General features: G+C 35.9%; 1 protein-coding gene across 1 annotated transcript; it reads right to left on the reverse strand.

The window, feature by feature from the left end:
- Positions 1-237: 237 nt before the first annotated feature.
- Positions 238-23,254, reverse strand: LOC135149532 (uncharacterized). Its single transcript, XM_064085260.1, has 6 exons — positions 23,084-23,254; positions 1,681-1,903; positions 1,326-1,570; positions 928-1,224; positions 764-841; positions 238-630 (listed from the first exon to the last, which is right to left on the reverse strand). Exons 1-6 carry the CDS (start codon positions 23,252-23,254, stop codon positions 238-240), a joined length of 1,407 nt encoding a protein of 468 aa, XP_063941330.1.
- Positions 23,255-23,728: the final 474 nt, after the last annotated feature.

Below are 23,728 nucleotides of genomic sequence, written 5' to 3' on the forward strand. Positions count from 1 at the left end.
CAATCCACCAATTTAATGGTTCAACACCAACAAATTCAAAACAGTACTTAGACTGTTACCAACCACAAGCTCATGCCAGAAGCAAGTCCTAGACTACCACAAACAATATCAGTACCATTGTGACTGATCAAAAAACAGATTTTAAGTCTAGCTAGAACATTTGCATCAAACTTCTTACATCATCAAAATAGGCTAATTAATTAAGTCTTGAACATAGATATATACTACTACTGATGATCAAGAATCATCAGCAGCTTCGCTATCAGTCTCCGGCTCATGTTCACTCTCACAGCATGCACATATTTCATCCACATCTATATGGAGCGATGGATTTTTCTCAGCCAAATGTCCAAGGATTCTCTTTAGCTTTTTGTTCAACTTATCCTCCATCTCAGCAGCTATCTCCTTCCTTAGGCTTGCCAATTCTTCAGCCTTTTTGCTTTGAAGCTGTTGATTGTTGACTGTTTTCCTTGTTCTACCAGTCCTCCCAATAAGCCAATTTGGTCCATGAGCCTGAAAATCTATTTCTTTTGTATTTGCTGCTTCTTCAGCCTCATTGTCTTTCTGAGTGTCTTTGTCATTGTCCTTTTCATTGTCCTTTTCATTGTCCTTCTCAGTGTCCTTTTCAGTCTACAAAAATCAAAATATGTAAAGATATTAGTGTATACAATGGCCCCAATATTGCAGCATGTACATATTCAACATTCATAATAATCTTATGACAGAAGTAATTTCAATAATTTATGAAAATATTATTCCTAACCTTCTTATCATGACCTTGGCGCGTTTTAGGATATATATCCGCCTTTGTAGGTGTATCAGGGGTCGACTGGTTCTTTTTCTATCATAAAATGAACAAAATATTAACAAGTAGGATTGATAGACAAAATAATTGCAAAACATGATAATTAGTATCCACGACCATACCATTTCATTTCCAATCTGTGCAAAGGATTTACGGCCAGCAGTGTGTGTGTCAATGACCTTTCTTCGGTTGTTTGAATTCTTTGCAGCAGTAGATTTGATTTTTTCATGGCCCCAATATTGTAGCAAAATCTTGAATTTTTCCAAAGGAATGGACTGCGGCCGATTTCTTAGCCTTTCCTCATCATTGTCATATTTTGAATAGTATTCTGCCTTAAAACGGCTTTTGTGCATCCTCCATGCATCACAGATGGTCTTTAGAACCCAATCTTTTCCCTCCTCTGGAATGATATACTTTGTCTACAGATTATACACAATAAAATAGATTATATATATACGGGCTATTATACACAATAAAATAGATTATAAATATGAATGTAGTGTGTATGTGTTGTTTTTACCTTGACAAACTCCCACCAGCCAATCTTCTCTCCTTCGGGAACTCGGCTCCAGTTCACATAATCTAGGGGCACACATTGTCTTCCAATTGTCCCCAAGAAACTACCAAATTCCGATCTTATTTTACTATTTTCATGCACTGGCTGCAACTCATGATTCAGGGTCAACTCTGGTCTGTCTTCTAATCTTCTTGTGAAAACAGAATTCATCTTAGTAGGGCCTCTGCGCCTTGCAATTTTAGTTTCGCCTTCATATTTAAATTTTTTTAGACAACATTATTATACAAAATTACCAATGTGTATATATACATATATGGCTGATGTATCTAGCATAAACTAATTAAGGTTCGATACATACCCTCATCAGTTGGAACTGTGGTAATATTATTACCATCAGTTGGTTGCTTATCACCATCATTCCCCTGTCCATTTCCAGCTTTTAATTGTTTCTCACTCTCTTTCAGCTTCAGATATGCCTCCATTGTTCCAACTCCATCATTACTGTATGCCCTCTTTATCTGATTCAACTCTTGAAGACCAGCAGGTAGTGGCGGGGGCGGTGGTATTACTTCAACATCAACCTTGCAATATATGGTATAGTGCAATAATGCAAGGCAATCAAGCACCAGCAATAATAGAGCTATATGATTAAAAATCAATCATGTAAAATAGTTTGTCTTTATTAGCCAAGAATCTAGTATAAATAGAGGCTTGTATATTCGTTGTAACTCAGAAATTATCGGAGAACTTCTCTCTACTAGCTCATGTGTTGAGCAATATTTCTTACTGTAAAAATCTCTTTGTATAATAAGTTTGAAGATCAATAAAAGCTTGAATTTTGGATCAAGTTTGAGGCTTGCATATCGTATCATTACATGAGTAATAACTCGTGTAAGTATTCTTAATCTTTATCTTTGTCATTTAAATTACAGATTATATCTGTTTAAATATATCTGTCAAGTTCATAACTTGTGTTTTGTTGAAATCCTTATCGGACAAGTTGTTTCCGGGCTCAAACGAGTCAAGAATGAAACTACAAGTTGATTCCAATTTCAAACAACCGAAAATGAAGCTACAAGTTCTTTTCAACTTCAAACGAGTCCAGCATGAAGCTAAAAATTGTTTCCAACTTCAATCTAATCAATAATGAAGCTACAAGTTGTTTCCGGGCTCAAACGAGTCAAGAATGAAACTACAAGTTGATTCCAATTTCAAACAACCAAAAATGAAGGTACAAGTTGTTTTCAACTTCAAACGAGTCCGGAATAGAGCTACAAGTTGTTTCCAACTTCAATCTAGTAAATAATGAAGTTACAAGTTGTTTCCGGGCTCAAACGAGTCAAGAATGAAACTACAAGTTGATTCCAGTTTCAAACAACCAAAAATGAAGCTACAAGTTGTTTTCAACTTCAAACGAGTCCGGAATGAAGCTACAAGTGGTTTCCAACTTCAATCTAGTCAATAATGAAGCTGCAAGTTGTTTCCGGGCTCAAACGAGTCAAGAATGAAACTACAAGTTGATTCCAATTTCAAACAACCGAAGATGAAGCTACAAGTTGTTTTCAACTTCAAACGAGTCCGGAATGAAGCTACAAGTTGTTTCCAACTTCAATTTAGTCAATAATAAAGCTGTAAGTTGTTTCCGGGCTCAAACGAGTTAAGAATGAAACTACAAGTTGATTCCAGTTTCAAACAACCGAAAATGAAGCTACAAGTTGTTTTCAACTTCAAACGAGTTCGGAATGAACCTAAAAATTGTTTCAAACTTCAATCTAGTCAATAATGAAGCTACAAGTTGTTTCCGGGCTCAAACGAGTCAAGAATGAAACTACAAGTTGATTCCAATTTCAAACAACCGAAAATGAAGCTACAAGTTGTTTTCAACTTCAAACGAGTCCGGAATGAAGCTAAAAATTGTTTCCAACTTCAATCTAGTCAATAATGAAGCTACAAGTTGTTTCCGGGCTCAAACGAGTCAAGAATGAAACTACAAGTTGATTCCAATTTCAAACAACCAAAAATAAAGGTACAAGTTGTTTTCAACTTCAAAAGAGTCCGGAATGGAGCTACAAGTTGTTTCCAACTTCAATCTAGTCAATAATGAAGCTACAAGTTGTTTCCGGGCTCAAACGAGTCAAGAATGAAACTACAAGTTGATTCCAATTTCAAACAACCGAAAATGAAGCTACAAGTTCTTTTCAACTTCAAACGAGTCCAGCATGAAGCTAAAAATTGTTTCCAACTTCAATCTAGTCAGTAATGAAGCTACAAGTTGTTTCCGGGCTCAAACGAGTCAAGAATGAAACTACAAGTTGATTCCAATTTCAAACAACCAAAAATGAAGGTACAAGTTGTTTTCAACTTCAAAAGAGTCCGGAATGGAGCTACAAGTTGTTTCCAACTTCAATCTAGTCAATAATGAAGCTACAAGTTGTTTCCGGGCTCAAACGAGTCAAGAATTAAACTACAAGTTGATTCCAATTTCAAACAACCAAAAATGAAGGTCCAAGTTGTTTTCAACTTCAAACGAGTCCGGAATTGAGCTACAAGTTGTTTCCAACTTCAATCTAGTAAATAATGAAGTTACAAGTTGTTTCTGGGCTCAAACGAGTCAAGAATGAAACTACAAGTTGATTCCAGTTTCAAACAACCGAAAATGAAGCTACAAGTTGTTTTCAACTTCAAACGAGTCCGGAATGAAGCTACAAGTGGTTTCCAACTTCAATCTAGTCAATAATGAAGCTGCAAGTTGTTTCCGGGCTCAAACGAGTCAAGAATGAAACTACAAGTTGATTCCAATTTCAAACAACCGAAAATGAAGCTACAAGTTGTTTTCAACTTCAAACGAGTCCAGAATGAAGCTAAAAATTGTTTCCAACTTCAATCTAGTCAATAATGAAGCTACAAGTTGTTTCCGGGCTCAAACGAGTCAAGAATGAAACTACAAGTTGATTCCAATTTCAAACAACCGAAAATGAAGCTACAAGTTCTTTTCAACTTCAAACGAGTCCAGCATGAAGCTAAAAATTGTTTCCAACTTCAATCTAATCAATAATGAAGCTACAAGTTGTTTCCGGGCTCAAACGAGTCAAGAATGAAACTACAAGTTGATTCCAATTTCAAACAACCAAAAATGAAGGTACAAGTTGTTTTCAACTTCAAACGAGTCCGGAATAGAGCTACAAGTTGTTTCCAACTTCAATCTAGTAAATAATGAAGTTACAAGTTGTTTCCGGGCTCAAACGAGTCAAGAATGAAACTACAAGTTGATTCCAGTTTCAAACAACCGAAAATGAAGCTACAAGTTGTTTTCAACTTCAAACGAGTCCGGAATGAAGCTACAAGTGGTTTCCAACTTCAATCTAGTCAATAATGAAGCTGCAAGTTGTTTCCGGGCTCAAACGAGTCAAGAATGAAACTACAAGTTGATTCCAATTTCAAACAACCGAAGATGAAGCTACAAGTTGTTTTCAACTTCAAACGAGTCCGGAATGAAGCTACAAGTTGTTTCCAACTTCAATTTAGTCAATAATAAAGCTGTAAGTTGTTTCCGGGCTCAAACGAGTTAAGAATGAAACTACAAGTTGATTCCAGTTTCAAACAACCGAAAATGAAGCTACAAGTTGTTTTCAACTTCAAACGAGTTCGGAATGAACCTAAAAATTGTTTCAAACTTCAATCTAGTCAATAATGATGCTACAAGTTGTTTCCGGGCTCAAACGAGTCAAGAATGAAACTACAAGTTGATTCCAATTTCAAACAACCGAAAATGAAGCTACAAGTTGTTTTCAACTTCAAACGAGTCCGGAATGAAGCTAAAAATTGTTTCCAACTTCAATCTAGTCAATAATGAAGCTACAAGTTGTTTCCGGGCTCAAACGAGTCAAGAATGAAACTACAAGTTGATTCCAATTTCAAACAACCAAAAATGAAGGTACAAGTTGTTTTCAACTTCAAAAGAGTCCGGAATGGAGCTACAAGTTGTTTCCAACTTCAATCTAGTCAATAATGAAGCTACAAGTTGTTTCCGGGCTCAAACGAGTCAAGAATGAAACTACTAGTTGATTCCAATTTCAAACAACCGAAAATGAAGCTACAAGTTGTTTTCAACTTCAAACGATTCCGGAATGGAGCTACAAGTTGTTTCCAACTTCAATCTAGTAAATAATGAAGCTACAAGTTGTTTCCGGGCTCAAACGAGTCATGAATGAAACTACAAGTTGATTCCAGTTTCAAACAACCGAAAATGAAGCTACAAGTTATTTTCAACTTCAAACGAGTCTGGAATGAAGCTAAAAATTGTTTCCAACTTCAATCTAGTCAATAATGAAGCTACAAGTTGTTTCCGGGCTCAAACGAGTCAAGAATGAAACTACAAGTTGATTCCAATTTCAAACAACCGAAAATGAAGCTACAAGTTGTTTTCAACTTCAAACGAGTCCGGAATGAAGCTAAAAATTGTTTCCAACTTCAATCTAGTCAATAATGAAGCTACAAGTTGTTTCCGGGCTCAAACGAGTCAAGAATGAAACTACAAGTTGATTCCAATTTCAAACAACCAAAAATGAAGGTACAAGTTGTTTTCAACTTCAAACGAGTCCGGAATTGAGCTACAAGTTGTTTCCAACTTCAATCTAGTAAATAATGAAGTTACAAGTTGTTTCTGGGCTCAAACGAGTCAAGAATGAAACTACAAGTTGATTCCAGTTTCAAACAACCGAAAATGAAGCTACAAGTTGTTTTCAACTTCAAACGAGTCCGGAATGAAGCTACAAGTGGTTTCCAACTTCAATCTAGTCAATAATGAAGCTGCAAGTTGTTTCCGGGCTCAAACGAGTCAAGAATGAAACTACAAGTTGATTCCAATTTCAAACAACCGAAAATGAAGCTACAAGTTGTTTTCAACTTCAAACGAGTCCAGAATGAAGCTAAAAATTGTTTCCAACTTCAATCTAGTCAATAATGAAGCTACAAGTTGTTTCCGGGCTCAAACGAGTCAAGAATGAAACTACAAGTTGATTCCAATTTCAAACAACCGAAAATGAAGCTACAAGTTCTTTTCAACTTCAAACGAGTCCAGCATGAAGCTAAAAATTGTTTCCAACTTCAATCTAATCAATAATGAAGCTACAAGTTGTTTCCGGGCTCAAACGAGTCAAGAATGAAACTACAAGTTGATTCCAATTTCAAACAACCAAAAATGAAGGTACAAGTTGTTTTCAACTTCAAACGAGTCCGGAATAGAGCTACAAGTTGTTTCCAACTTCAATCTAGTAAATAATGAAGTTACAAGTTGTTTCCGGGCTCAAACGAGTCAAGAATGAAACTACAAGTTGATTCCAGTTTCAAACAACCGAAAATGAAGCTACAAGTTGTTTTCAACTTCAAACGAGTCCGGAATGAAGCTACAAGTGGTTTCCAACTTCAATCTAGTCAATAATGAAGCTGCAAGTTGTTTCCGGGCTCAAACGAGTCAAGAATGAAACTACAAGTTGATTCCAATTTCAAACAACCGAAGATGAAGCTACAAGTTGTTTTCAACTTCAAACGAGTCCGGAATGAAGCTACAAGTTGTTTCCAACTTCAATTTAGTCAATAATAAAGCTGTAAGTTGTTTCCGGGCTCAAACGAGTTAAGAATGAAACTACAAGTTGATTCCAGTTTCAAACAACCGAAAATGAAGCTACAAGTTGTTTTCAACTTCAAACGAGTTCGGAATGAACCTAAAAATTGTTTCAAACTTCAATCTAGTCAATAATGAAGCTACAAGTTGTTTCCGGGCTCAAACGAGTCAAGAATGAAACTACAAGTTGATTCCAATTTCAAACAACCGAAAATGAAGCTACAAGTTGTTTTCAACTTCAAACGAGTCCGGAATGAAGCTAAAAATTGTTTCCAACTTCAATCTAGTCAATAATGAAGCTACAAGTTGTTTCCGGGCTCAAACGAGTCAAGAATGAAACTACAAGTTGATTCCAATTTCAAACAACCAAAAATGAAGGTACAAGTTGTTTTCAACTTCAAAAGAGTCCGGAATGGAGCTACAAGTTGTTTCCAACTTCAATCTAGTCAATAATGAAGCTACAAGTTGTTTCCGGGCTCAAACGAGTCAAGAATGAAACTACTAGTTGATTCCAATTTCAAACAACCGAAAATGAAGCTACAAGTTGTTTTCAACTTCAAACGAGTCCGGAATGGAGCTACAAGTTGTTTCCAACTTCAATCTAGTAAATAATGAAGCTACAAGTTGTTTCCGGGCTCAAACGAGTCATGAATGAAACTACAAGTTGATTCCAGTTTCAAACAACCGAAAATGAAGCTACAAGTTGTTTTCAACTTCAAACGAGTCTGGAATGAAGCTAAAAATTGTTTCCAACTTCAATCTAGTCAATAATGAAGCTACAAGTTGTTTCCGGGCTCAAACGAGTCAAGAATGAAACTACAAGTTGATTCCAATTTCAAACAACCGAAAATGAAGCTACAAGTTGTTTTCAACTTCAAACGAGTCCGGAATGAAGCTAAAAATTGTTTCCAACTTCAATCTAGTCAATAATGAAGCTACAAGTTGTTTCCGGGCTCAAACGAGTCAAGAATGAAACTACAAGTTGATTCCAATTTCAAACAACCAAAAATGAAGGTACAAGTTGTTTTCAACTTCAAACGAGTCCGGAATTGAGCTACAAGTTGTTTCCAACTTCAATCTAGTAAATAATGAAGTTACAAGTTGTTTCTGGGCTCAAACGAGTCAAGAATGAAACTACAAGTTGATTCCAGTTTCAAACAACCGAAAATGAAGCTACAAGTTGTTTTCAACTTCAAACGAGTCCGGAATGAAGCTACAAGTGGTTTCCAACTTCAATCTAGTCAATAATGAAGCTGCAAGTTGTTTCCGGGCTCAAACGAGTCAAGAATGAAACTACAAGTTGATTCCAATTTCAAACAACCGAAAATGAAGCTACAAGTTGTTTTCAACTTCAAACGAGTCCAGAATGAAGCTAAAAATTGTTTCCAACTTCAATCTAGTCAATAATGAAGCTACAAGTTGTTTCCGGGCTCAAACGAGTCAAGAATGAAACTACAAGTTGATTCCAATTTCAAACAACCGAAAATGAAGCTACAAGTTCTTTTCAACTTCAAACGAGTCCAGCATGAAGCTAAAAATTGTTTCCAACTTCAATCTAATCAATAATGAAGCTACAAGTTGTTTCCGGGCTCAAACGAGTCAAGAATGAAACTACAAGTTGATTCCAATTTCAAACAACCAAAAATGAAGGTACAAGTTGTTTTCAACTTCAAACGAGTCCGGAATAGAGCTACAAGTTGTTTCCAACTTCAATCTAGTAAATAATGAAGTTACAAGTTGTTTCCGGGCTCAAACGAGTCAAGAATGAAACTACAAGTTGATTCCAGTTTCAAACAACCGAAAATGAAGCTACAAGTTGTTTTCAACTTCAAACGAGTCCGGAATGAAGCTACAAGTGGTTTCCAACTTCAATCTAGTCAATAATGAAGCTGCAAGTTGTTTCCGGGCTCAAACGAGTCAAGAATGAAACTACAAGTTGATTCCAATTTCAAACAACCGAAGATGAAGCTACAAGTTGTTTTCAACTTCAAACGAGTCCGGAATGAAGCTACAAGTTGTTTCCAACTTCAATTTAGTCAATAATAAAGCTGTAAGTTGTTTCCGGGCTCAAACGAGTTAAGAATGAAACTACAAGTTGATTCCAGTTTCAAACAACCGAAAATGAAGCTACAAGTTGTTTTCAACTTCAAACGAGTTCGGAATGAACCTAAAAATTGTTTCAAACTTCAATCTAGTCAATAATGAAGCTACAAGTTGTTTCCGGGCTCAAACGAGTCAAGAATGAAACTACAAGTTGATTCCAATTTCAAACAACCGAAAATGAAGCTACAAGTTGTTTTCAACTTCAAACGAGTCCGGAATGAAGCTAAAAATTGTTTCCAACTTCAATCTAGTCAATAATGAAGCTACAAGTTGTTTCCGGGCTCAAACGAGTCAAGAATGAAACTACAAGTTGATTCCAATTTCAAACAACCAAAAATGAAGGTACAAGTTGTTTTCAACTTCAAAAGAGTCCGGAATGGAGCTACAAGTTGTTTCCAACTTCAATCTAGTCAATAATGAAGCTACAAGTTGTTTCCGGGCTCAAACGAGTCAAGAATGAAACTACAAGTTGATTCCAATTTCAAACAACCGAAAATGAAGCTACAAGTTGTTTTCAACTTCAAACGAGTCCGGAATGAGCTACAAGTTGTTTCCAACTTCAATCTAGTCAATAATGAAGCTACAAGTTGTTTCCGGGCTCAAACGAGTCAAGAATGAAACTACAAGTTGATTCCAGTTTCAAACAACCGAAAATGAAGCTACAAGTTGTTTTCAACTTCAAACGAGTCTGGAATGAAGCTAAAAATTGTTTCCAACTTCAATCTAGTCAATAATGAAGCTACAAGTTGTTTCCGGGCTCAAACGAGTCAAGAATGAAACTACAAGTTGATTCCAATTTCAAACAACCGAAAATGAAGCTACAAGTTGTTTTCAACTTCAAACGAGTCCGGAATGAAGCTAAAAATTGTTTCCAACTTCAATCTAGTCAATAATGAAGCTACAAGTTGTTTCCGGGCTCAAACGAGTCAAGAATGAAACTACAAGTTGATTCCAATTTCAAACAACCAAAATGAAGGTACAAGTTGTTTTCAACTTCAAACGAGTCCGGAATTGAGCTACAAGTTGTTTCCAACTTCAATCTAGTAAATAATGAAGTTACAAGTTGTTTCTGGGCTCAAACGAGTCAAGAATGAAACTACAAGTTGATTCCAGTTTCAAACAACCGAAAATGAAGCTACAAGTTGTTTTCAACTTCAAACGAGTCCGGAATGAAGCTACAAGTGGTTTCCAACTTCAATCTAGTCAATAATGAAGCTGCAAGTTGTTTCCGGGCTCAAACGAGTCAAGAATGAAACTACAAGTTGATTCCAATTTCAAACAACCGAAAATGAAGCTACAAGTTGTTTTCAACTTCAAACGAGTCCAGAATGAAGCTAAAAATTGTTTCCAACTTCAATCTAGTCAATAATGAAGCTACAAGTTGTTTCCGGGCTCAAACGAGTCAAGAATGAAACTACAAGTTGATTCCAATTTCAAACAACCGAAAATGAAGCTACAAGTTCTTTTCAACTTCAAACGAGTCCAGCATGAAGCTAAAAATTGTTTCCAACTTCAATCTAATCAATAATGAAGCTACAAGTTGTTTCCGGGCTCAAACGAGTCAAGAATGAAACTACAAGTTGATTCCAATTTCAAACAACCAAAAATGAAGGTACAAGTTGTTTTCAACTTCAAACGAGTCCGGAATAGAGCTACAAGTTGTTTCCAACTTCAATCTAGTAAATAATGAAGTTACAAGTTGTTTCCGGGCTCAAACGAGTCAAGAATGAAACTACAAGTTGATTCCAGTTTCAAACAACCGAAAATGAAGCTACAAGTTGTTTTCAACTTCAAACGAGTCCGGAATGAAGCTACAAGTGGTTTCCAACTTCAATCTAGTCAATAATGAAGCTGCAAGTTGTTTCCGGGCTCAAACGAGTCAAGAATGAAACTACAAGTTGATTCCAATTTCAAACAACCGAAGATGAAGCTACAAGTTGTTTTCAACTTCAAACGAGTCCGGAATGAAGCTACAAGTTGTTTCCAACTTCAATTTAGTCAATAATGAAGCTGTAAGTTGTTTCCGGGCTCAAACGAGTTAAGAATGAAACTACAAGTTGATTCCAGTTTCAAACAACCGAAAATGAAGCTACAAGTTGTTTTCAACTTCAAACGAGTCCGGAATGAAGCTAAAAATTGTTTCCAACTTCAATCTAGTCAATAATGAAGCTACAAGTTGTTTCCGGGCTCAAACGAGTCAAGAATGAAACTACAAGTTGATTCCAATTTCAAACAACCGAAAATGAAGCTACAAGTTGTTTTCAACTTCAAACGAGTCCGGAATGAAGCTAAAAATTGTTTCCAACTTCAATCTAGTCAATAATGAAGCTACAAGTTGTTTCCGGGCTCAAACGAGTCAAGAATGAAACTACAAGTTGATTCCAATTTCAAACAACCAAAATGAAGGTACAAGTTGTTTTCAACTTCAAACGAGTCCGGAATGAGCTACAAGTTGTTTCCAACTTCAATCTAGTCAATAATGAAGCTACAAGTTGTTTCCGGGCTCAAACGAGTCAAGAATGAAACTACAAGTTGATTCCAATTTCAAACAACCGAAAATGAAGCTACAAGTTGTTTTCAACTTCAAACGAGTCCGGAATGGAGCTACAAGTTGTTTCCAACTTCAATCTAGTCAATAATGAAGCTACAAGTTGTTTCCGGGCTCAAACGAGTCAAGAATGAAACTACAAGTTGATTCCAATTTCAAACAACCGAAAATGAAGCTACAAGTTGTTTTCAACTTCAAACGAGTCGAGAATGAAGCTAAAAATTGTTTCCAACTTCAATCTAGTCAATAATGAAGCTACAAGTTGTTTCCGGGCTCAAACGAGTCAAGAATGAAACTACAAGTTGATTCCAATTTCAAACAACCGAAAATGAAGCTACAAGTTGTTTTCAACTTCAAACGAGTCCGGAATGAAGCTAAAAATTGTTTCCAACTTCAATCTAGTCAATAATGAAGCTACAAGTTGTTTCCGGGCTCAAACGAGTCAAGAATGAAACTACAAGTTGATTCCAATTTCAAACAACCAAAAATGAAGGTACAAGTTGTTTTCAACTTCAAACGAGTCCGGAATGAGCTACAAGTTGTTTCCAACTTCAATCTAGTCAATAATGAAGCTACAAGTTGTTTCCGGGCTCAAACGAGTCAAGAATGAAACTACAAGTTGATTCCAATTTCAAACAACCGAAAATGAAGCTACAAGTTGTTTTCAACTTCAAACGAGTCCGGAATGAAGCTACAAGTTGTTTCCAACTTCAATCTAGTCAATAATGAAGCTGCAAGTTGTTTCCGGGCTCAAACGAGTCAAGAATGAAACTACAAGTTGATTCCAATTTCAAACAACCGAAAATGAAGCTACAAGTTGTTTTCAACTTCAAACGAGTCCGGAATGAAGCTAAAAATTGTTTCCAACTTCAATCTAGTCAATAATGAAGCTACAAGTTGTTTCCGGGCTCAAACGAGTCAAGAATGAAACTACAAGTTGATTCCAATTTCAAACAACCGAAAATGAAGCTACAAGTTGTTTTCAACTTCAAACGAGTCCAGCATGAAGCTAAAAATTGTTTCCAACTTCAATCTAGTCAATAATGAAGCTACAAGTTGTTTCCGGGCTCAAACGAGTCAAGAATGAAACTACAAGTTGATTCCAATTTCAAACAACCAAAAATGAAGGTACAAGTTGTTTTCAACTTCAAACGAGTCCGGAATAGAGCTACAAGTTGTTTCCAACTTCAATCTAGTAAATAATGAAGTTACAAGTTGTTTCCGGGCTCAAACGAGTCAAGAATGAAACTACAAGTTGATTCCAGTTTCAAACAACCGAAAATGAAGCTACAAGTTGTTTTCAACTTCAAACGAGTCCGGAATGAAGCTACAAGTGGTTTCCAACTTCAATCTAGTCAATAATGAAGCTGCAAGTTGTTTCCGGGCTCAAACGAGTCAAGAATGAAACTACAAGTTGATTCCAATTTCAAACAACCGAAGATGAAGCTACAAGTTGTTTTCAACTTCAAACGAGTCCGGAATGAAGCTACAAGTTGTTTCCAACTTCAATCTAGTCAATAATGAAGCTGTAAGTTGTTTCCGGGCTCAAACGAGTTAAGAATGAAACTACAAGTTGATTCCAGTTTCAAACAACCGAAAATGAAGCTACAAGTTGTTTTCAACTTCAAACGAGTCCGGAATGAACCTAAAAATTGTTTCCAACTTCAATCTAGTCAATAATGAAGCTACAAGTTGTTTCCGGGCTCAAACGAGTCAAGAATGAAACTACAAGTTGATTCCAATTTCAAACAACCGAAAATGAAGCTACAAGTTGTTTTCAACTTCAAACGAGTCCGGAATGAAGCTAAAAATTGTTTCCAACTTCAATCTAGTCAATAATGAAGCTACAAGTTGTTTCCGGGCTCAAACGAGTCAAGAATGAAACTACAAGTTGATTCCAATTTCAAACAACCAAAAATGAAGGTACAAGTTGTTTTCAACTTCAAACGAGTCCGGAATGGAGCTACAAGTTGTTTCCAACTTCAATCTAGTCAATAATGAAGCTACAAGTTGTTTCCGGGCTCAAACGAGTCAAGAATGAAACTACAAGTTGATTCCAATTTCAAACAACCAAAAATGAAGGTACAAGTTGTTTTCAACTTCAAACGAGTCCGGAATAGAGCTACAAGTTGTTTCCAACTTCAATCTAGTAAATAATGAAGTTACAAGTTGTTTCCGGGCTCAAACGAGTCAAGAATGAAACTACAAGTTGATTCCAGTTTCAAACAACCGAAAATGAAGCTACAAGTTGTTTTCAACTTCAAACGAGTCCGGAATGAAGCTACAAGTGGTTTCCAACTTCAATCTAGTCAATAATGAAGCTGCAAGTTGTTTCCGGGCTCAAACGAGTCAAGAATGAAACTACAAGTTGATTCCAATTTCAAACAACCGAAGATGAAGCTACAAGTTGTTTTCAACTTCAAACGAGTCCGGAATGAAGCTACAAGTTGTTTCCAACTTCAATTTAGTCAATAATAAAGCTGTAAGTTGTTTCCGGGCTCAAACGAGTTAAGAATGAAACTACAAGTTGATTCCAATTTCAAACAACCGAAAATGAAGCTACAAGTTGTTTTCAACTTCAAACGAGTTCGGAATGAAGCTAAAAATTGTTTCCAACTTCAATCTAGTCAATAATGAAGCTACAAGTTGTTTCCGGGCTCAAACGAGTCAAGAATGAAACTACAAGTTGATTCCAATTTCAAACAACCGAAAATGAAGCTACAAGTTGTTTTCAACTTCAAACGAGTCCGGAATGAAGCTAAAAATTGTTTCCAACTTCAATCTAGTCAATAATGAAGCTACAAGTTGTTTCCGGGCTCAAACGAGTCAAGAATGAAACTACAAGTTGATTCCAATTTCAAACAACCAAAAATGAAGGTACAAGTTGTTTTCAACTTCAAACGAGTCCGGAATGGAGCTACAAGTTGTTTCCAACTTCAATCTAGTCAATAATGAAGCTACAAGTTGTTTCCGGGCTCAAACGAGTCAAGAATGAAACTACAAGTTGATTCCAATTTCAAACAACCGAAAATGAAGCTACAAGTTGTTTTCAACTTCAAACGAGTCCGGAATGGAGCTACAAGTTGTTTCCAACTTCAATCTAGTCAATAATGAAGCTACAAGTTGTTTCCGGGCTCAAACGAGTCAAGAATGAAACTACAAGTTGATTCCAATTTCAAACAACCGAAAATGAAGCTACAAGTTGTTTTCAACTTCAAACGAGTCCGGAATGAAGCTAAAAATTGTTTCCAACTTCAATCTAGTCAATAATGAAGCTACAAGTTGTTTCCGGGCTCAAACGAGTCAAGAATGAAACTACAAGTTGATTCCAATTTCAAACAACCGAAAATGAAGCTACAAGTTGTTTTCAACTTCAAACGAGTCCGGAATGAAGCTAAAAATTGTTTCCAACTTCAATCTAGTCAATAATGAAGCTACAAGTTGTTTCCGGGCTCAAACGAGTCAAGAATGAAACTACAAGTTGATTCCAATTTCAAACAACCAAAAATGAAGGTACAAGTTGTTTTCAACTTCAAACGAGTCCGGAATGAAGCTACAAGTTGTTTCCAACTTCAATCTAGTCAATAATGAAGCTACAAGTTGTTTCCGGGCTCAAACGAGTCAAGAATGAAACTACAAGTTGATTCCAGTTTCAAACAACCGAAAATGAAGCTACAAGTTGTTTTCAACTTCAAACGAGTCCGGAATGAAGCTACAAGTTGTTTCCAACTTCAATCTAGTCAATAATGAAGCTGCAAGTTGTTCCGGGCTCAAACGAGTCAAGAATGAAACTACAAGTTGATTCCAATTTCAAACAACCGAAGATGAAGCTACAAGTTGTTTTCAACTTCAAACGAGTCCGGAATGAAGCTACAAGTTGTTTCCAACTTCAATCTAGTCAATAATGAAGCTGCAAGTTGTTTCCGGGCTCAAACGAGTCAAGAATGAAACTACAAGTTGATTCCAATTTCAAACAACCGAAAATGAAGCTACAAGTTGTTTTCAACTTCAAACGAGTCCGGAATGAACCTAAAAATTGTTTCAAACTCCAATCTAGTCAATAATGAAGGTACAAGTTGTTTCCAGGCTCAAACGAGTCAAGAATGAAACTACAAGTTGATTCCAATTTCAAACAACCGAAAATGAAGCAACAATTTGTTTTCAACTTCAAACGAGTCCAGAATGAAACTACAAGTTGATTCCAATTTCAAACAACCGAAGATGAAGCTACAAGTTGTTTTCAACTTCAAACGAGTCTGGAATGAAGCTAAAATTGTTTCCAACTTCAATCTAGTCAATAATGAAGCTACAAGTTGTTTCCGAGCTCAAACGAGTCAAGAATGAAACTACAAGTTGATTCCAATTTCAAACAACCGAAAATGAAGCTACAAGTTCTTTTCAACTTCAAACGAGTCCAGCATGAAGCTAAAAATTGTTTCCAACTTCAATCTAATCAATAATGAAGCTACAAGTTGTTTCCGGGCTCAAACGAGTCAAGAATGAAACTACAAGTTGATTCCAATTTCAAACAACCAAAAATGAAGGTACAAGTTGTTTTCAACTTCAAACGAGTCCGGAATAGAGCTACAAGTTGTTTCCAACTTCAATCTAGTAAATAATGAAGTTACAAGTTGTTTCCGGGCTCAAACGAGTCAAGAATGAAACTACAAGTTGATTCCAGTTTCAAACAACCGAAAATGAAGCTACAAGTTGTTTTCAACTTCAAACGAGTCCGGAATGAAGCTACAAGTGGTTTCCAACTTCAATCTAGTCAATAATGAAGCTGCAAGTTGTTTCCGGGCTCAAACGAGTCAAGAATGAAACTACAAGTTGATTCCAATTTCAAACAACCGAAGATGAAGCTACAAGTTGTTTTCAACTTCAAACGAGTCCGGAATGAAGCTACAAGTTGTTTCCAACTTCAATCTAGTCAATAATGAAGCTGCAAGTTGTTTCCGGGCTCAAACGAGTCAAGAATGAAACTACAAGTTGATTCCAATTTCAAACAACCGAAAATGAAGCTACAAGTTGTTTTCAACTTCAAACGAGTCCGGAATGAAGCTAAAAATTGTTTCCAACTTCAATCTAGTCAATAATGAAGCTACAAGTTGTTTCCGGGCTCAAACGAGTCAAGAATGAAACTACAAGTTGATTCCAATTTCAAACAACCGAAAATGAAGCTACAAGTTGTTTTCAACTTCAAACGAGTCCGGAATGAAGCTAAAATTGTTTCCAACTTCAATCTAGTCAATAATGAAGCTACAAGTTGTTTCCGGGCTCAAACGAGTCAAGAATGAAACTACAAGTTGATTCCAATTTCAAACAACCAAAAATGAAGCTACAAGTTGTTTTCAACTTCAAACGAGTCCGGAATGAAGCTACAAGTTGTTTCCAACTTCAATCTAGTCAATAATGAAGCTACAAGTTGTTTCCGGGCTCAAACGAGTCAAGAATGAAACTACAAGTTGATTCCAATTTCAAACAACCGAAAATGAAGCTACAAGTTGTTTTCAACTTCAAACGAGTCCGGAATGAAGCTACAAGTTGTTTCCAACTTCAATCTAGTCAATAATGAAGCTGCAAGTTGTTTCCGGGCTCAAACGAGTCAAGAATGAAACTACAAGTTGATTCCAATTTCAAACAACCGAAAATGAAGCTACAAGTTGTTTTCAACTTCAAACGAGTCCGGAATGAAGCTAAAATTGTTTCCAACTTCAATCTAGTCAATAATGAAGCTACAAGTTGTTTCCGGGCTCAAACGAGTCAAGAATGAAACTACAAGTTGATTCCAATTTCAAACAACCGAAAATGAAGCTACAAGTTGTTTTCAACTTCAAACGAGTCCGGAATGAAGCTAAAAATTGTTTCCAACTTCAATCTAGTCAATAATGAAGCTACAAGTTGTTTCCGGGCTCAAACGAGTCAAGAATGAAACTACAAGTTGATTCCAATTTCAAACAACCAAAAATGAAGGTACAAGTTGTTTTCAACTTCAAACGAGTCCGGAATGAAGCTACAAGTTGTTTCCAACTTCAATCTAGTCAATAATGAAGCTACAAGTTGTTTCCGGGCTCAAACGAGTCAAGAATGAAACTACAAGTTGATTCCAATTTCAAACAACCGAAAATGAAGCTACAAGTTGTTTTCAACTTCAAACGAGTCCGGAATGAAGCTACAAGTTGTTTCCAACTTCAATCTAGTCAATAATGAAGCTACAAGTTGTTTCCGGGCTCAAACGAGTCAAGAATGAAACTACAAGTTGATTCCAATTTCAAACAACCGAAAATGAAGCTACAAGTTGTTTTCAACTTCAAACGAGTCCGGAATGAAGCTAAAATTGTTTCCAACTTCAATCTAGTCAATAATGAAGCTACAAGTTGTTTCCGGGCTCAAACGAGTCAAGAATGAAACTACAAGTTGATTCCAATTCAAACAACCGAAAAGGAATGAAACTACAAGTTGATTCCAATTTCAAACAACCGAAAAAAGGTACAAGTTGTTTTCAACTTCAAACGAGTCCGGAATGGAGCTACAAGTTGTTTCCAACTTCAATCTAGTCAATAATGAAGCTACAAGTTGTTTCCGGGCTCAAACGAGTCAAGAATGAAACTACAAGTTGATTCCAATTTCAAACAACCGAAATGAAGCTACAAGTTTTTTCAACTTCAAACGAGTCGGAATGAAATAAAATTGTTTCCAACTTCAATCTAGTCAATAATGAAGCTACAAGTTGTTTCCGGGCTCAAACGAGTCAAGAATGAAACTACAAGTTGATTCCATTTCAAACAACCGAAAATGAAGCTACAAGTTGTTTTCAACTTCAAACGAGGTCCAGAATGAAGCTAAAATTGTTTCCAACTTCAATTAGTCAATAATGAAGCTACAAGTTGTTTCCGGGCTCAAACGAGTCAAGATGAAAACTACAAGTTGATTCCAATTCAAACAACCAAAATGAAGTACAAGTTGTTTTCAACTTCAAACGGACCGAATGAGCTACAAGTTGTTTCCAACTTCATCTAGTCAATAATGAAGCTACAAGTTGTTTCCGGGCTCAAACGAGTCTATCGAACAATTTCAAACAACCGAAAATGAAGCTACAAGTTGTTTTCAACTTCAAACGAGTCCGGAATGAACCTAAAAATTGTTTCAAACTTCAATCTAGTCAATAATGAAGGTACAAGTTGTTTCCAGGCTCAAACGAGTCAAGAATGAAACTACAAGTTGATTCCAATTTCAAACAACCGAAAATGAAGCAACAATTTGTTTTCAACTTCAAACGAGTCCAGAATGAAACTACAAGTTGATCCAATTCAAACAACCAAAGATGAAGCTACAAGTTGTTTTCAACTTCAAACGAGTCTGGAATGAAGCTAAAAATTGTTTCCAACTTCAATCTAGTCAATAATGAAGCTACAAGTTGTTTCCGAGCTCAAACGAGTCAAGAATGAAACTACAAGTTGATTCCAATTTCAAACAACCGAAAATGAAGCTACAAGTTCTTTTCAACTTCAAACGAGTCCAGCATGAAGCTAAAAATTGTTTCCAACTTCAATCTAGTCAGTAATGAAGCTACAAGTTGTTTCCGGGCTCAAACGAGTCAAGAATGAAACTACAAGTTGATTCCAATTTCAAACAACCAAAAATGAAGGTACAAGTTGTTTTCAACTTCAAAAGAGTCCGGAATGGAGCTACAAGTTGTTTCCAACTTCAATCTAGTCAATAATGAAGCTACAAGTTGTTTCCAGGCTCAAACGAGTCAAGAATTAAACTACAAGTTGATTCCAATTTCAAACAACCAAAAATGAAGGTACAAGTTGTTTTCAACTTCAAACGAGTCCGGAATTGAGCTACAAGTTGTTTCCAACTTCAATCTAGTAAATAATGAAGTTACAAGTTGTTTCTGGGCTCAAACGAGTCAAGAATGAAACTACAAGTTGATTCCAATTTCAAACAACCGAAAATGAAGCTACAAGTTGTTTTCAACTTCAAACGAGTCCGGAATGAAGCTACAAGTGGTTTCCAACTTCAATCTAGTCAATAATGAAGCTGCAAGTTGTTTCCGGGCTCAAACGAGTCAAGAATGAAACTACAAGTTGATTCCAATTTCAAACAACCGAAAATGAAGCTACAAGTTGTTTTCAACTTCAAACGAGTCCAGAATGAAGCTAAAAATTGTTTCCAACTTCAATCTAGTCAATAATGAAGCTACAAGTTGTTTCCGGGCTCAAACGAGTCAAGAATGAAACTACAAGTTGATTCCAATTTCAAACAACCGAAAATGAAGCTACAAGTTCTTTTCAACTTCAAACGAGTCCAGCATGAAGCTAAAAATTGTTTCCAACTTCAATCTAATCAATAATGAAGCTACAAGTTGTTTCCGGGCTCAAACGAGTCAAGAATGAAACTACAAGTTGATTCCAATTTCAAACAACCAAAAATGAAGGTACAAGTTGTTTTCAACTTCAAACGAGTCCGGAATAGAGCTACAAGTTGTTTCCAACTTCAATCTAGTAAATAATGAAGTAACAAGTTGTTTCCGGGCTCAAACGAGTCAAGAATGAAACTACAAGTTGATTCCAGTTTCAAACAACCGAAAATGAAGCTACAAGTTGTTTTCAACTTCAAACGAGTCCGGAATGAAGCTACAAGTGGTTTCCAACTTCAATCTAGTCAATAATGAAGCTGCAAGTTGTTTCCGGGCTCAAACGAGTCAAGAATGAAACTACAAGTTGATTCCAATTTCAAACAACCGAAGATGAAGCTACAAGTTGTTTTCAACTTCAAACGAGTCCGGAATGAAGCTACAAGTTGTTTCCAACTTCAATTTAGTCAATAATAAAGCTGTAAGTTGTTTCCTGGCTCAAACGAGTTAAGAATGAAACTACAAGTTGATTCCAGTTTCAAACAACCGAAAATGAAGCTACAAGTTGTTTTCAACTTCAAACGAGTTCGGAATGAACCTAAAAATTGTTTCAAACTTCAATCTAGTCAATAATGAAGCTACAAGTTGTTTCCGGGCTCAAACGAGTCAAGAATGAAACTACAAGTTGATTCCAATTTCAAACAACCGAAAATGAAGCTACAAGTTGTTTTCAACTTCAAACGAGTCCGGAATGAAGCTAAAAATTGTTTCCAACTTCAATCTAGTCAATAATGAAGCTACAAGTTGTTTCCGGGCTCAAACGAGTCAAGAATGAAACTACAAGTTGATTCCAATTTCAAACAAACAAAAATGAAGGTACAAGTTGTTTTCAACTTCAAAAGAGTCCGGAATGGAGCTACAAGTTGTTTCCAACTTCAATCTAGTCAATAATGAAGCTACAAGTTGTTTCCGGGCTCAAACGAGTCAAGAATGAAACTACAAGTTGATTCCAATTTCAAACAACCGAAAATGAAGCTACAAGTTGTTTTCAACTTCAAACGAGTCCGGAATGGAGCTACAAGTTGTTTCCAACTTCAATCTAGTAAATAATGAAGCTACAAGTTGTTTCCGGGCTCAAACGAGTCATGAATGAAACTACAAGTTTATTCCAGTTTCAAACAACCGAAAATGAAGCTACAAGTTGTTTTCAACTTCAAACGAGTCTGGAATGAAGCTAAAAATTGTTTCCAACTTCAATCTAGTCAATAATGAAGCTACAAGTTGTTTCCGGGCTCAAACGAGTCAAGAATGAAACTACAAGTTGATTCCAATTTCAAACAACCGAAAATGAAGCTACAAGTTGTTTTCAACTTCAAACGAGTCCGGAATGAAGCTAAAAATTGTTTCCAACTTCAATCTAGTCAATAATGAAGCTACAAGTTGTTTCCGGGCTCAAACGAGTCAAGAATGAAACTACAAGTTGATTCCAATTTCAAACAACCAAAAATGAAGGTACAAGTTGTTTTCAACTTCAAACGAGTCCGGAATTGAGCTACAAGTTGTTTCCAACTTCAATCTAGTAAATAATGAAGTTACAAGTTGTTTCTGGGCTCAAACGAGTCAAGAATGAAACTACAAGTTGATTCCAGTTTCAAACAACCGAAAATGAAGCTACAAGTTGTTTTCAACTTCAAACGAGTCCGGAATGAAGCTACAAGTGGTTTCCAACTTCAATCTAGTCAATAATGAAGCTGCAAGTTGTTTCCGGGCTCAAACGAGTCAAGAATGAAACTACAAGTTGATTCCAATTTCAAACAACCGAAAATGAAGCTACAAGTTGTTTTCAACTTCAAACGAGTCCAGAATGAAGCTAAAAATTGTTTCCAACTTCAATCTAGTCAATAATGAAGCTACAAGTTGTTTCCGGGCTCAAACGAGTCAAGAATGAAACTACAAGTTGATTCCAATTTCAAACAACCGAAAATGAAGCTACAAGTTCTTTTCAACTTCAAACGAGTCCAGCATGAAGCTAAAAATTGTTTCCAACTTCAATCTAATCAATAATGAAGCTACAAGTTGTTTCCGGGCTCAAACGAGTCAAGAATGAAACTACAAGTTGATTCCACTTTCAAACAACCAAAAATGAAGGTACAAGTTGTTTTCAACTTCAAACGAGTCCGGAATAGAGCTACAAGTTGTTTCCAACTTCAATCTAGTAAATAATGAAGTTACAAGTTGTTTCCGGGCTCAAACGAGTCAAGAATGAAACTACAAGTTGATTCCAGTTTCAAACAACCGAAAATGAAGCTACAAGTTGTTTTCAACTTCAAACGAGTCCGGAATGAAGCTACAAGTGGTTTCCAACTTCAATCTAGTCAATAATGAAGCTGCAAGTTGTTTCCGGGCTCAAACGAGTCAAGAATGAAACAAGGACCGATAAGGATTTCAACAAAACACAAGTTATGAACTTACAACACAACACAACAAGGACCGATAAGGATTTCAACAAAACACAAGTTATGAACTTACAACACAACAAGGACCGATAAGGATTTCAACAAAACACAAGTTATCAACTTGACAGATATATTTAAACAGATATAATCTGTAATTTAAATGACAAAGATAAAGATTAAGAATACTTACACGAGTTATTACTCATGTAATGATACGATATGCAAGCCTCAAACTTGATCCAAAATTCAAGCTTTTATTGATCTTCAAACTTATTATACAAAGAGATTTTTACAGTAAGAAATATTGCTCAACACATGAGCTAGTAGAGAGAAGTTCTCCGATAATTTCTGAGTTACAACGAATATACAAGCCTCTATTTATACTAGATTCTTGGCTAATAAAGACAAACTATTTTACATGATTGATTTTTAATCATATAGCTCTATTATTGCTGGTGCTTGATTGCCTTGCATTATTGGCTTCAATTATTTTTCTGATGACGTCATTGCATATGTCATCCTTCCAATTGCATCATTGTCTGCATCATCTCTGTGTTATTGACTGCATTATTCTGCATCATGCTTGAATCATCCTGTAAGATGATTATCATATAAAAGTTTATTTTTTAGATTTTCATATTTTTCTCTCTTGTCTCCAAGTCTAGTTACTTGTTCTATTGCATACATTACATTTTCCCATTGTTCATCAAGGTCTCGAAACCTATTATTTTCTTTCTTCCATTTGTACCACATAAATAATATATCTACCCATTTTTTCTGGGCTTTAAAGGATTTATCCTTTTTCTTCAATTTCTTGAAAGCTTTTTGTACTGGATTCATCCTGTCAGATTTCCCTGCAGCCTTATTTTTAACAGTTCTCTGTCACGGATTATTAATCTCTGGTCATAATGTAGATTCCACAGCTCTCTAGACTTTTCTTCATAAGCATCCTTTGCTGCCTGGACCTCATAGAATGTACCAATTTTATCAAATATGTATTTATTAAATACAACTTCATAATTTGCAAATAAATATTCTAATTCTTCTTGTTCCTTTTCTATTTGAGCACAAATTCGAACATATTCTTGGTCAAGCTTTTTAAGCTTTCTGAACTCCTCTTTGATTGGATCCATCACTGAGATTGAGCAAATTGGATATTCTCCACAAAGTCTTCTTCAGGGGATTCCTCTGTAATTGACATATTAGTATTACTATCTTCTTCATCTTCATCTGATAGAGAAGCAAGTTCCAATAATTTTTTCTGAATTTCTTGCTTAGAAGCTTTAGGATATTTCCTTTTCAAAGTCTCTTTAA

Source organism: Daucus carota, chromosome 9 (assembly GCF_001625215.2).
Source record: "Daucus carota subsp. sativus chromosome 9, DH1 v3.0, whole genome shotgun sequence".
NCBI lineage: Eukaryota > Viridiplantae > Streptophyta > Magnoliopsida > Apiales > Apiaceae > Daucus > Daucus carota.

Bases quoted from the DNA above. Each gene is read 5' to 3' on its own strand.
- LOC135149532 (XM_064085260.1), bottom strand. From the start codon at position 23,254: ATGAATCCAGTACAAAAAGCTTTCAAGAAATTGAAGAAAAAGGATAAA. The intron at 1,571-1,680 runs GTATGTATCGAA...TTAAATATGAAG, and splicing joins CACAGTTCCAACTGATGAGG to GCGAAACTAAAATTGCAAGG. The intron at 631-763 runs GTTAGGAATAAT...TGATTTTTGTAG, and splicing joins GCCAAGGTCATGATAAGAAG to ACTGAAAAGGACACTGAGAA.